This window comes from Bos taurus, chromosome 17, assembly GCF_002263795.3.
Source record: "Bos taurus isolate L1 Dominette 01449 registration number 42190680 breed Hereford chromosome 17, ARS-UCD2.0, whole genome shotgun sequence".
Taxonomy (NCBI): Eukaryota; Metazoa; Chordata; class Mammalia; order Artiodactyla; family Bovidae; genus Bos; species Bos taurus.
Window position 1 is genome coordinate 422,944 of NC_037344.1, and position 15,133 is coordinate 438,076.

The following is a 15,133-nucleotide window of genomic DNA, read 5'->3' on the forward strand; positions in this document are numbered from 1 at the left end:
TTTCAGCTGTGCTGAGTTTTCATTTCTGCACATGGGGCTTTCTCTTACTGCAGCCAGTCAAGTTTACCTTGTTCCAATGCACAGGCTTCCCATTGTGGTGGCTTCTCTTGTTGCCGAGCATGGGCTCAAGGGCTCGAGGGTGCGTGGGCTTCAGTAGTACCTCCTGGACTCTAGAGCACAGAATCAGTAGTTGCAGTGCTGCATGTGGAATCTCCCCAGACTGGGGATGGAACCCATGTCTCCAGCATTGGCAAGCAGACTCTTTAACATTGGAAAGAAAGTGAAAGTGAAGTTGCTCAGTTGTGTCCAACTCTTTGCAACCCCATGGACTGTAGCCAACCAGGCTCTTCAGTCCATGGAATTTTCCAGGCAAGAGTACTGGAGTGGATTGCCATTTCCTTCTTTAGGGGATCTTCCCGACCCAGTGATCAAACCCGGGTCTCCCGCATTGCAGGCAGATAGACGCCACCAGGGGAACTACCTTAACCACTACCTTAACTACTGGGCAACCAGGGAAATCCCAGATTTTAGAAGAGGTGTGCTAATGAAAGTTATAGGTTATATTTCATAATGAGGCTTTTTTAGTCTAACAATACATAGCTTCTTTAACTTTGGGGATAATTTCTACCCTCTGCTCATGCCCTTTGGATAGCTGTTTTCCTTGTTTTCACATTATTCCTGGCATACAAGGCCCTGGCACTTTAAAACAAACAGGTTCTTCTGATACGGTTATAAGATGGCTGCAAAATTAATAAAAATTTGCTTTTTGGCAGTGCACTAACTGTAATGTTAACAGTGACTGAGCTGTGAGCATCACGTAAGCATCATTCTCAGACATCTGGAAATCTTACATCTATGGAATAATCAGACCCTGTGGTAGTGTCTTCTAATAAACATCCCTTAAAGGCTCAAGATTTAAAAGATTTACTACATAAATTATTTCACTCTATAGAGTAGGTGCCCAAGCTAAAAATAAACTGCATATCCTAATAGCCAAGCAGAAGGCGTGTACTTGTCTAAGCAAGACATCTTATATGTAATTTGGCTTGTCAGATATGTGAAGTAGGATGGAAGCTTCTTACTTTAAAATGTGCAGCTGGTGTAAGATGTCATTTGGGTGCTTATTGTTTGGCTCGGGTGTGTTCCATGTCTGATGTTCCACTTGTCTTCAGGAATCATTGGTAGCTTTCCCCCTACTTCTTTGTTCGTTAAAGAAAACATCTCCACAGTATAAGATGTTTAGGCTTTATGTGTCTCCATATACTGGAAATCAACATATCTAGATGGAAAATTTTTTTTCTGCTTAACAAAACGGTGACATATGAAGTTAAGTTTATTTAATCAGCTATCATATTCCTCTGAGCACTTAAAGAGATGCTATTCATATGGACAAGAAGAGGAACGTGTAGAACCTCTTATGGCTCTACAAAACACTAGCTTGAGAAAGACTAAAGGTCTTTCAGCCTCACAATACTCAGAGGACAGGCCAAACTGTGGTAGTCCCTGGTGAGTGTCGTAGTCACTAAATAAACAGCTCCCCTTACAATTGTGAGATTGGCTAGAATTCTAGAGATCCAGGAAGGCATTTCTTTCTTTGGCTGCATTGGGTCTTAGTTGTGGCAGGTAGGATCTTCGTTGCTCTGTACAGGATTCTCTAGTTGCGACACGCAGGCATTTCTCTAGTTGTGACTCGCAGGCTCAGTTGTTGCTACATGGCATGTGGGACCTTAGTTCCCGGACCCAGGATTGAACCCCTTCACTGGAAGGCGGATTCTTAACCACGGGACCACCAGGGAAGTTCCCAGAACAGCATTTCTTTACTTGTTTCTCCCTGACTTTCATTAGCATGTGACTATTTAAATGGTACAGGTATATTATTGAACTTTTAGAAAATAGAAATCAAAAGAAGACAATAGAAAAGCCTCCATACTACTGTTAACCACAGGTAATCCCAAATAACAATTGTGGACTATTCCTCTAGTACTGTCTTTGTAATCATGTATGTGTGTGCTTACAAAAAGGGAACTGTTTAAACTTAGATTTTTTTACACTAAATGTATCAGGAACAAATGTCCTAGTCATTAACTATTCATCTCTTGTAATTCAGTGGGCCCTTCATATCTTCAGGTTCCACATCTGCTGATCCAACAAACCACAGGTTCAAAATTTGAAAAAGCAAAACAAAACCAATTTCAGGAAGTTCTAAGAAGCTTTCTGTTGGCAGCTGTTCACATAGCATTTCAGTGAGATGTTGTTGCCTGTCAAGTGCCTGACGTAGTAATTACTCAGTAAATGGAAGCAACTGCAAGAACGCAATTGAAGTGATTGTCGTCTTTATTGTTGCTGTGGTTGTGTCCTGTACTTTTGCAGCACTATGGACTATAGCCTGCTAGGCTCCCCTGTCCATGGGATTTCTCAGGCAAGAATAATAGAATATATTGCCATTTCCTTCTCCAGGGGATTTTCCCAGTCCAGGGATCAAACCCACGTTCCCTGCATTGGCAGGCAGATTCTTTACCACTGAGCTACCAGGGAAGCCCATCATCTTTATTCTACCGAAAAGAGCAGTATTGCAGATTTCGAAATTAGACAAGCACTTCCTACTTACAGATGGGTATGAAGGTAGTGGAAAGAATACTAGACCAAAGAGTTAGTGAATTTGAATATATCCTTATTCCCAGATGGCGCAGAGGTAGAGACCCTGTCTGCCAATGCACGAGATGCAAGTTCAATTCCTGAGTTGGGAAGATCCCCTGTAGGAGGAAATGGCAACTCACTCCGTATTCTTGCCTGGAAAATCCCATTGACAAAGAAGACTGGCCGGCTACAGTCCATGGGATTACAAAGAGACATGACTTGGCGACTAAGCAGTTACAGCACGCACTAGCTCTCTTCTGATAGGCTGTGGAACTTGGTCAGATCTTTTGGCCTCTCTAGGATTAAGTTTCTTCATCAGACAAATTCAGTTCAGTTCAGTTCAGTCGCTCAGTCGTGTCCGACTTTTTGCGACCCCGTGAATTGCAGCACACCAGGCCTCCCTGTCCATCACCAACTCCCAGAGTCTATTCACATTCATGTCCATAGACTCGGTGATGCCATGCAACAGTCTCATCTTCTGTCGTCCCCTTCTCCTCCCGCCTTCAGTCTTTCCCAGAATCAGGGTCTTTTCAAAAGAGTCGGCTCTTCGCATCAGATGAACAAAGAATTGGAGTTTCAGGTTCAACATCAGTCCTTCCAATGAATATTCATGACCGATTACCTTTAGGATGAACTGGTTGGATCTCTTTGCTGTCCAAGGGACTCTCAAGAGTCTTCTCCAACACCATAGTTCAAAAGCATCAATTCTTTGTCACTCAGCTTTCTTTATAGTCCAACTCTCACATCCATACATGACTACTGGAAAAACCATAGCCTTGACTAGATGGACCTTTGTTGGCAAAGTAATGTCCCTGCTTTTTAATATGCTGTCTAGGTTGGTCATAGCTTTTCTTCCAAGGAGTAAGCGTCTTTTAATTTCATGGCTGCAGTCACCATCTGCAGTGATTTTGGAGCCCTGAAAAATAAAGTCTGACACTCTTTCCCCATCTATTTGCCATGAAGTGATGGGACTAGATGCCATGATCTTGGTTTTTTGAATGTTGATCTTTAGCCAGTGTTTTCACTCTCCTCTTTGACTTTCATCAAGAGGCTTTTTAGTTCCTCTTCACTTTCTGCCATAAGGGTGGTGTCATCTGCATTTCTGAGGTTACTGATATTTCTCCCAGCAATCTTGATTCCAGCTTGTGCTTCATCCAGCCCAGCGTTTCTCATGATGTACTCTGCATATACGTTAAAAAAGCAGGGTGACAATATATAGCCTTGACGTACTCCTTTTCCTATTTGGAACGAGTCTGTTGTTCCATGTCCAGTTCTCACTGTTGCTTCCTGTCCTACGTACAGGTTTCTCAAGAGGCAGGTCAGGTGGTCTGGTATTCCCATCTCTTTCAGAATTTTCCACAGTTTGTTGTGATCCACTTTGACATAGTCAGTAAAGCAGAAGTAAATATTGTTCTGGAACTGTCTTGCTTTTTTGATGATCCAGCAGATGTTGGCGGAGAAGGCGATGGCACCCCACTCCAGTACTCTTGACTGGAAAATCCCATGGACGGGGGAGCCTGGTGGGCTGCAGTCCATGGGGTCTCAAAGAGTTGGATGCAACTGAGCGACTTCACTTTCACTTTTCACTTTCATGCATTGGAGAAGGAAATGGCAATCCACTCCAGTGTTCTTGCCTGGAGAATCCTAGGGATGGGGGAGCCTGGTGGGCTGCCGTCTATGGGGTAGCACAGAGTCGGACATGACTGAAGCAACTTAGCAGCAGCAGCAGATGTTGGCAATTTGATCTCTGGTTCCTGCCTTTTCTAAAACCAGCTTGAACATCTGGAAGTTCATGGTTCATGTAGTCTTGAAGCCTGGCTTGGAGAATTTTGAGCATTACTTCACTAGCATGTGAAATGAGTGCAATTGTGTGGTAGTTTGAGTATTCTTTGCCATTGCCTTTCTTTGGGGTTGGAATGAAAACAGACCTTTTCCAGTCCTGTGGCCACTGCTGAGTTTTCCAAATTTGCTGGCATATTGAGTGCAGCACTTTCACAGCATCATCTTTCAGGATTTGAAATAGCTCAACGGGAATGCCATCACCTCTGCTAGCTTTGTTCGTAGTGATGCTTCCTAAGGCCCACTTGACTTCACATTCCAGGATGTCTGGCTCTAGGTGAGTAATCACACCATCGTGATTATCTGGGTCATGAAGATCTTTCTTGTACAGTTCTTCTGTATATTCTTGCCACCTCTTCTTAGTATCTTCTGCTTCTGTTAGGTCCATATCATTTCTGTCCTTTATTGAGCCCATCTTTGTATGAAATGTTCCCTTGGTATCTCTGATTTTCTTGAAGAGATCTTTAGTCTTTCCCATTCTGTTGTCTTCCTCAGTTTCTTTGCATTGATCAGTGAGGAAGGCTTTCTTATTTCTCCTTGCTATTCTTTGGAACTCTGCATATATCTGCTATATCTTTCCTTTTCTCCTTTGCTTTTTGCTTCTCTATTGAAGTTTAGTCCTAGTAAAATTGTATCATAAAACTGAGGCATTTTGATGGATTTATTGATAAAAGGAAAATATAAAGAAATTGATTTTCTACATTTTACTAACATTTATGGTGTGTATTGCCACCATAATAACTACATGTGAATTTCTAGCCATGTGGGCAACAATTTAACTTTTATATCCCTGGCCTACATGACTTATTATATCCTTTCCAGATTTGGGATTCAACAGTTTTATGAGTTTCAGTCTCCTGTTGGATAGGTCTAGTCTTGGTAGTCATGAAGTTGATATTGGGGAAGCAAAATAAATTTTTATAAGTCTACTATAGCTGCTTTTTTTTTTAATAGATGTATATATAAATGTGAGTGGCTATGTATAGTTTACCATGTGTGTTTGTGTGTTCAGCTGCATCTGACTCTTTGCAATCCCATGGACTGTAGCCTGCCAGGCTCCTCTGACCATCGAATTTTCCCAGCAAGAATACTGGAGTGGATTGCCATTTCCTCTTCCAGGGGATCTTCCCAACCCAGGGGTCCAACCTGCATCTCCTGCATTGGCAGCTGGATTCTTTACCACTGAGCCACCTGGGAAACCTGTATGTTAGCATAGTATCAACCAGTTGCTGATATTTTTTCATTTAAGAATAAATCTTAGAAATTGTCCTATTCATATAGCTTTCTCATTAATGTATACAGAGTGTTCCATTGAATGGATGAACACCAGTGTTTAACCAATCTCCTTATGGTGGGCATTTAGGCTTTTTATAACTTATGCTATTACCCATAATAATACTGTAATAAATGTGGTGTGTATGTGTGAGCTTTTGTGCATATGTTAGGTATCTGTGCTTCCCTGGTGGCTCAGATGGTAAAGCGTCTGTCTGCAATGTGGGAGACCCGGGTTTGATCCCTGGGTCGGGAAGATCCCCTGGAGAAGGAAATGGCAACCCACTCCAGTACTCTTGCCTGGAAAATTCCATGTACAGAGGAGCCTGGTGGGCTATAGTCCATGGGGTCGCAAAGAGGCGGACACCACTGAGCAACTTCACTTTCTTTCTTCAGTGTATCTGTAGGTTAAATTGCTGTATTGGAGGATATATGCATTTGTAATTTTGATTAAATAGACAAATTGCTCTTCATGGAGATTGAACCAGTGTACACGTCTGCCAATAATGTGTGGGTGAACTTGCTTCTTCTTGACTGCTTTCCCCCTCAAGGATTCCCATCTTTCTGTATTACAAAGCAGTTTGCATTATACTATATTACACTATGGTGTCTCTGGGAAAATGCTGATTAGATGGGTGATCATTACCATTTTTACAAGTTTCACAGAGATTGAATTTTACACAGAAGACCACTTTCTTAATATATGTATTTGCTGAATTAAATGGCTGCACAGTTAAGCGTCATGTAATGTACTTTACATTGCTTCAGAGCATAATTATACCACTGTAGAAAAACTCCAGTTTGCAAATTGTCAGCCTTCCATGGAGATTCATTCCCATAACATAATGAAGCACACTATCCATATTATATAAAAGATTTGAGTATAAACAGAGTTATTTGCACTTTATTTCTCCTATTCAGAAAGAAAAGGCATTATCACCAAATACTGTTTTCATAATTTTCAGAGAAAAGTTACTCAGTTGGTGGAGTTGAATTAAAAAACACAAAAAGTTGTCCTCTTCATCCTTGATTCATGACTATTTGACTGTATATGTGGACACACACACAGTTTTTAGCTGAGAGAGTTAAAGCTGCTATGGTTCCTTTAAGAAAATAAAGCAGTTTGTATTACAGAAAGACAAAAGATGCACTTTTTCTCTTCTACATTTAGGACTTACTGCATACATTAGGAAAATTTTGAAGGATATTTAAAACTACTCTCTTTTCTCATTTTCTCTGGGCCGCAGCTTGGAATATATGAAAATCAGTTCCTGAAGGAACTTAGAACTTAACTTAATTTTTATGCTAATATGCCCAGGTTACCTTTTCTAAAATTGACTGTTGTTCTAATAGTCCCCTCCCCCCCCCCCCACACACACCTTTTTGGCTTTTATAGAAGGATTTGCCAGCTTCTTTTTTATAAAGTTTTCCAATTTGACTTTCCAGTATGGTCCTTTACATAGCATTGTACTAATTTACGTACAAATAAAAATGTTTCCATTATTGGCCTATTTGAAAAGTAATTGTGTTGGATATCATATTTATAGTGAAGACACTGATTAAATCCCAAAGAATAACCTAATTAATACAGAGTCTTATGGAGATACTGAAATAAAAATATAAATTAAAAAGTTATTATTAAATAATTACTCCTTTTGTTTTCTTTTTTAGCACATATATTTCAAAGAAGTTGCTTGCATTTAGACTGTTGAGTTTTAAATCGTTCTACCCCGCTAAGGAAAGTAGTTTGTGGTGTTACTTAGTGGAATAACAAAAAGATGAAGCTTTGGTGTGGGCTTTCCTTATGGCTCAGACAGTAAAGAATCTGCCTGCAATGTGGGAGTTCTGGGTTCAATTCCTGGGTTAGGAAGACACCCTGGAGGAGGACATGGCAAGCCACTCTAGTATTATTACTCTGTGCTCACCCCTTCTTCACAAATCACTGAATCTCATGACTACTCTAAGGGAAGAAAATCATTTTCATGGAACCATGGCACCCCCTAGCAGTCTAATAATTTATGTTTTTAAAATTCAAAGGAACAGTTGTTTAGATCTATGAAAAGAATTGTTAATCTAGTATAATCTGATGTCTCTTATATTCTTGTGACCAAGAAGAGACCTTTGAAAGATTCCATAGATATTACGGAGATTGGAAGGAGGCATCATCCTTTTTGCAAATAATAGTTACATTACTTCTCTATGGGATGCTGGGGTCTGGGTGCAGATATTGAGCTGTGGCTGAATCCCTGAAGAATGAAGAGTAAACTTCTAGCCAGTCGGATAAGCATGCTCACTTGTTGTGTTACAGGTACTTCTCCCAGCAGCTGGTCTGTTACAGTTACAGGATGTGAAGAAGACTTGCTGTGAATTTTTGGAATCTCAGCTTCACCCTGTCAACTGCTTAGGAATCCGGGCTTTTGCTGATATGCACGCATGCACGGACCTCCTAAACAAGGCCAACACCTATGCAGGCAAGTGGAATAAATCTTGACTGAATTTGAGACAGGAAGAATCTGAAACTCTTGATTTCTAATATGATTCTATAGTGATTTCTGGAAATTTGTCTCATGTTTTTAGATCTGCACATTAAAAAAATACATTTAAAATCTTATACTGGTATTATAGCACTGCATAATTGAAGCATACTCATAGAGTTCTGAATTTTAAAGAAAAACATAAACTGTACATGATATTCGGAGAAGGCGATGGCACCCCACTCCAGTACTCTTGCCTGGAAAATCCCATGGATGGAGGAGCCTGGTAGGCTGTGGTCCATGGGGTCGCTAAGAGTTGGACACGACTGAGCAAGTTCACTTTCACTTTTCACTTTCATGCATTGGAGAAGGAAATGGCAACCCACTCCAGTGTTCTTGCCTGGAGAATCCTAGGGACGGGGGAGCCTGGTGGGCTGCCATCTATGAGTCGCACAGAGTCAGACACGACTGAAGCGACTTAACAGCAGCAGCAGAAGTACATGATATTAGGCCTAAATGATAGAGTAGATCATTTTATGCAAATATTGAATCTCTATGTTTTTCTTTCACACTGTCAAATTAATAGGGTTTAAAAAAGTGTTTACATATGAAATTAAGTCATTTTATCCCTGCTTTTTGCAACCTTTTCTTGTATCCAAGAAAACAACTTGTGGCTTCAGTTCAGTTCAGTTCAGTCGCTCAGTCGTGTCTGACTCTTTGCGACCCCATGAATTGCAGCATGCCAGGCCTCCCTGTCCATCACCACCTCCTGGAGTTCACCCAGACTCATGTCCATCGAGATCAGTGATGCCATCTAGCCATCTCATCCTCTGTTGTCCCCTTTTCTTCCTGCCCCCAATCCCTCCTAACATCAGAGTCTTTTCCAATGAGTCAACTCTTCGCATGAGGTGGCCAAAGTACTGGAGTTTCAGCTTTAGCATCATTCCTTCCAAAGAAATCCCCGGGCTGATCTCCTTCAGAATGGACTGGTTGGATCTCCTTGCAGTCCAAGGGACTTTGAAGAGTCTTCTCCAACACCACAGTTCAAAAGCATCAATTCTTCGGCATTCAGCTTTCTTCACAGTCCAACTCTCACATCCATACATGACTATTGGAAAAACCATAGCCTTGACTAGACGGACCTTTGTTGGCAAAGTAATGTCTCTGCTTTTGAATATGCTATCTAGGTTGGTCATAACTTTCCTTCCAAGGAGTAAGCGTCTTTTAATTTCATGGCCGCATTCACCATTTGCAATGATTTTGGCTTAAACATTTTCAAAGCAATGAAATCTAGTTGACTGTGAGTAGAGGAGAAATGTTGACTTCAACTAGAGGCAGCCCTCTGCTTAGAGTAAATGCTGGTTTTCAGGACCTCCTGGTGGCATCCTCTCCTTATAGTGGGCAGAGGCCTGTGGCTGTCCAGTCACGGAGCAGATTATTGTCACAGCTTTGGGTGTAGCTAAAGTACACAGGAGTAACCTATAATTTATTTAGCTCTGAGTTTATAAACATTTAAAAAACTCATATTAAAAATGATTATTAAAAAGTTTCTAATAAAAAAAAAAACATTTTCTAGATGATAAACCTGGTGAAAGATACAGTCCACATCTCCACCCTGTATCTGTGAGACCCAGTAGAAGCAGGTTACTCAAGAACGTTCCAAGACTGCTGCCCCTTAGTAAATTGTAGGGCCCCAACTTCCTGTACCCTTCAAATGCAAAAGCCCCTCATCTAAACTCTCCTCCACTCTGCCTACTCTGATAACTAAGGAACATAGATTCATGCAAGGCAGAGTATCTGACAGGAGCTTTATTCCTAGAATCCCTATTGCGTTGATCAAAGTAATAGTAGTACAAAGGGGTTAGTTGGGGGAAAAAAAGTGCTGCAATAAACCATACCAGGTCCAGTAAGTTTGAAATTTATAGATTTCTCTGGGGTGGCCTGATTGGCTTAACTACCCTTTGTAAAATTGTTTCAGTGGGAAAATGTGATCTGAGTCCCAGAATGCTTAATTACAGGTAAACTTTTAGAATGTAATTTCTGTAAGCTGGACAATACATTATAACATGTAGCAATATTCATATAGTTCTTTTGAGGGGGATGAGGTATTTTAAGAAAACCAAACACAAATTTGTATTTATTGATGCGTTCTCCAGTGCAGCCAATTCTGTTCTTCAGCTAAATAGAAATCCATTAGACCTGTTAATTGCTAGACATAATGCACCTGTTCTAAGTGATTTATATTACGAAAGCCAAAGAGGCTTTGTGCGGTTTTTTTGGATAGTTTTTTCTACATAAAGCAATCTCTAGTTAATATCTTTCTTGGACTGCTAGTTGTCCTTCATACTTGATCAATGTTACTGAGTTTTAAGAGATAGAAAGAGAAGGAATAAAGTAGGATTAATGCAAAAAATTTCCATACATAGTTCTCATGCTGTGGTAGAACTCTTAGTTTTACTCACATCAGAACAAACTCACTTACTGTGTTTTAGAATACAATAATATTTTATTATTTCTTTCTCTTCTTTACAGTTTTAAATTTATTGTAGTTTATGACAGAATGTCAACAATTTTCTACTAGAATTACAACACCTCTACATCTTAGTATACAGACTCTTTCTACATAATTATGCCAAGAATTTTTTATGAAAAAATTATCACGTTCAACAAAATTACAAATAAAATTTGATTTATCATATTTACACACTATAATCAGTCTTATTTTAAAAGATGTACTGCATCTCATACCATGCATCTGAATCTTAAAATTGCTCATTTCTAAGTAACATTTTACAGCATCTTTTATTATGAAAAGTTGCAACCATGCAAAAATGGAATAGTACTCACTACCCAACACTGAGAGTTGTCAATTCATGAATAATTTTATTTTAACTACACCCTTCTTGACTTCTCTTTCCTATGTTATAATTTTTTCTGTAAACTTTTTAGTGCAGACTAGTAAACATGTAAAGTATGCAAATTAGACATCTACAGCTTGATGAATTTTTGAATTCTTGTATTATTTTGGAGCAATTCAGTCATATTATTTCATCTACATATTTCTTATACTTATAAAGAAATAAAATTGCAGTGACCAATTTCATATAGTCAAGCTGTTTCCATAACTTTGGTGTATTGATAACTAGCTGCAGGAAACTTTCTAAAATAAATGTGTGTGTGTACTCAGTCACTTCAGTCATGGCCAACTCTTTGCAACCCACAGGCTCCTCTGTCCATGGGATTCTCCAGGAAAGAATACTGGAATGGGTTGCCATGCCTTCCTCCAGGGGATCTTTCCAACCCAGAGATCAAATCCATGTCTCCTGCATTGCAGGCAGAATTCTTTACCCACTGAGCCACCTGGGATGCTCTTTCTAAAATAAATAATCCAGTATAATACTAAAGTAGTTCTTCATAATGAAAATATCTGAATGTTGTTTTTATCTTAAGCAAACAGAAGGTAAAGAGTCAACACAGGAAAATACCTAGAGTTCTCTTTTTCTGCCTTATTGTTTTTCAATCCCTTCCTCGTTTATTTTTACAATTCAAGTACTTATGTGTCCAGAGGCCTACCCAGACACCTAAATTGCTTTCAAGTTCAAATTAGAACATGTGAATAGATCTAGGAGAGTGAAGGTATTTCCATAAAAATGGTAATAGATGGAAGTTAAAATCTTAACTTTTTTCCCCTCTCCTAGGCTTTTAAGTAGGGTCTGAGACATACAAGCAAGAAAGAAAGAAAGGAAGAAATAAAGAGCAATAGACAAGTTAATGCATATAGAAGTCCATACATACATGGAAAGAAGGAGAGGGGAGAAAGAAGGTTGAGAGAGAGGGTGGGAAAGTGAAGAAAGTTACATGACCTCAGCGTACTTTCTGATCTAAGGTATAACTGTGTGTTGAGACTGGAGCATCCTTATCCTCTGAAAATTCACCAGGGCTCTGGGCACAAGATCTGCATCATTCCTTTCTCTTGGAGATTGGGAATGAGCTCTGTTGTATTCATTATAGTTAAATTGTGCAGGTATAATAGAAGAGTGAAGATATTCTATGGGAATCTCTGTGAGTGGTGCTTGTTTTTCTTAGTATCAGCATCTTTAGAAAAAGTAAAAAATGTGGGAAACCAGGTGGAGAAGGTAGGAGGTCTGAGCAGTGCAGGAGAGTCTGCTCTGCCCAGCCTGGTGCCCCCCTCCCTTGGTTTCAGTCCCAGCCCCACGCCCTGGCCCATGCTATTTTCTAGGGTTGTGAAGAGCCTCAAACCATGAACAATCAAGGGTCACCAGACCAGCCAGGCAAAATGACCTGCATATTGAAGCCTGGTGTTCTGGACTGTAATCAACCTTTGTTATGTTCTTGAGTGGTGGTTTTCTTAGCTAAAAAGCTGTATGAAATTATTTTTGCTGTATACCTAAAAATGAAAACTTTCACATCTCCTAAGAGTGTGGACTTGTTTGGAGAATGCTGGTTTGTGGACTCTTCTGATGTGTTTTGAGTGATGTCTATATTTAATTCATTCCCCAAATCATTAAGACTTTGAGCATTTTTGCTGGACTGAAAATATAGAGGAGATAAAAACTGAACTTACAACTTCAGGTGCATTTTAATAGTCTCAGTAAAAGATGCTTTTGGAAGTTAGATTTTAATTTGAAATACAAATTTTATTCAGCCTTCTTTGTTGATAAACAAAAGTTACCAGTGGTTGAATTGTGAGAATTTCTAACAAATTTAAGGGAAGCAATAAATTCCAGATTCTTAGTCATTCCAACATCTCAACACTCACCACACTAAAAATCTGAGAAGCTGGTTAATATAGATTCTAACTGACCTTTGGGGAAATATTTACTCTCATTTTCAAACCAGCTGAAACTCTGAGGAACCTGGCATTCCTCTGTAATAAAGCTACCTGTGAAGAAGTCCCTTTCTCCTGTCTCTGACATGCTTTCAGTTTATTTCTCATTCTCCTTGCACTTAACCCTATTATCTGTTTGTATATCCTAGGCCTGTCCATGAACCCCATACTGCCCTACTTTAGCCTTCCCACTGTGCTTGTGCGATGATCAAGCATTGTTATGTGCCAGCTGTTTTCATGTGTGCCCTCTCTCCCGTTATCGTAAATGAAACTTTGCTTTTTCCCCTACCTGTTTGTTGGGGGCAAACTTCTTTAAGTGGTACTCCCCCTTAAAGAGAGTGACTCACCAGGAAGGTGGGTAGGAGGGTAGACTTCCAGACTGTTCCTCTCTCACTGTCACCATCCTCAGTTCTGCACTGGCTCGCTGTCAGTCTGCAGCACTCGCTCTGCAGCCTATTTTCTCTCTACGCCTTCAGGCCTCCGTTGTTCCTTCCCTCTGCACTTTGTTTCTCTTGCTGCCAGCAACTTCAAAATCTGTACTGTTGTCTCTACTGAGACTCCCTCTTCCTACCTCCTTGTGACTACTGTCTTCCTTCCATAAACCCATTTTTCACACAACTCTAGGTCATTTTGAACCTTGTTCCCATTTGGAGCTCCAAGGTATCAACCTTTCTGGGGACCATAAACTACCGATGCTGAGCATTTCCTGCCCTCATGCTCTTTTATTTCTTCATAAATCTGTGTTCTCTGGTCCCAATTCTTCTAGTTATCTCTTGGCTGCTGAGCTTAGACCCAGTAGTCAGTCCTTTCAAAACTACCATCTGTGTGCCTGGTATTGCCTGAACTGCTGTGGATGATAACAGGTTCAGTGTGATTTAACCCCTGATTCCAAGGAGTTTATTGGCCAGTAATAGTCAACTCACACCCAATTTTAGTATATCCAGATTATGCTCTATTCTCTGTGAGAGCTCATCCCATGACATTTTCTTCTGCTGTCAGTTTCCATTAGTCATTTTTGCATTCCTATAATTTAGGCTAGGAATCACTACTTGGGGTAAACATCTGTCAAAATAAACTCATGATTTTGGAAACAGCCCTCTTGAAAGAAACTTGAGAGAGTGGTTCTAATAATGGTGTCACCAGCCTTGACTTTGTGATATTCATAATAAAGAGTAGATGCTGTTTATTGAAAGTCTATTGCTATGTTAATGTACTACTAAAGAAAATTCTTCCTTTGGAAGATAATGAAAGCATTTGATGTGCACCGCTGCTGCTGCTTGATTGTTTGCTGACTTAAATGACAGCTCTTAAAAGAATTAATCATTTTTATATTCTTAAATTCATTATAGTCCTCATTTATGTCCTAGTTAACTATACGCAGTCTGTTTTGCTTTGTTGACAGTTTTTCTAGCTGACATGAGTTAGCTGTTCTCAGGTTTCACCAAATTGTGTGTTAATGGGGCTGCTGGAGATACATATATGGGTTTTTTCACCCCTAGAAACTAATAGTTGGAGAAGGCAATGGCACCCCACTCTGGTACTCTTGCCTGGAAAATCCCATGGGCAGAGGAGCCTGGTAGGCTGCCGTCCATGGGGTCGCTAGGAGTCGGACACGACTGAGCGACTTCACTTTCACTTTTCAGTTTCATGCATTGGAGAAGGAAATGGCAACCTGCTCCAGTGTTCTTGCCTGGAGAATCCCAGGGACGGTGGAGCCTGATGGGCTGCCATCTGTGGGGTCGCACAGAGTCGGACATGACTGAAGTGACTTAGCAGCAGCAGCAGCAGCAGCAGCAGCAGAAACTAATAGTATTCAGAATGAAAGACTCATGGAGTGCTAGCACTAGTTGGGAACTTAGCAGTTATCTAGTCTAACACTTTAATTGTATTAATTAAGAAAATGAAGACTAGAGATATCTTTATTTTCCCCAGAACACTTTCTCAGAGGTAAGCTGTTTGTGGACTTAAAATACTGTTGTTATCCAGTCACTTAACCTCACTTTTCAGATAGGATTCTGCCCTAGATGGAGTATAGAGGAATTATATGAACCCCTCTTGGTAT

At 40.2% G+C, this 15,133-nt stretch overlaps 1 protein-coding gene across 3 annotated transcripts in view; it reads left to right on the forward strand.

Annotated features, from left to right (window-relative positions):
- Positions 1-15,133, forward strand: part of KLHL2 (kelch like family member 2) — a 171,581-nt gene that overhangs the window by 83,256 nt on the left and 73,192 nt on the right. For all 3 annotated transcript variants that reach the window (XM_005217427.4, XM_015475325.3, NM_001102160.1), the window contains 1 exon segment: positions 8,057-8,219. In XM_005217427.4, the coding sequence (XP_005217484.1) occupies positions 8,057-8,219 (163 nt within the window).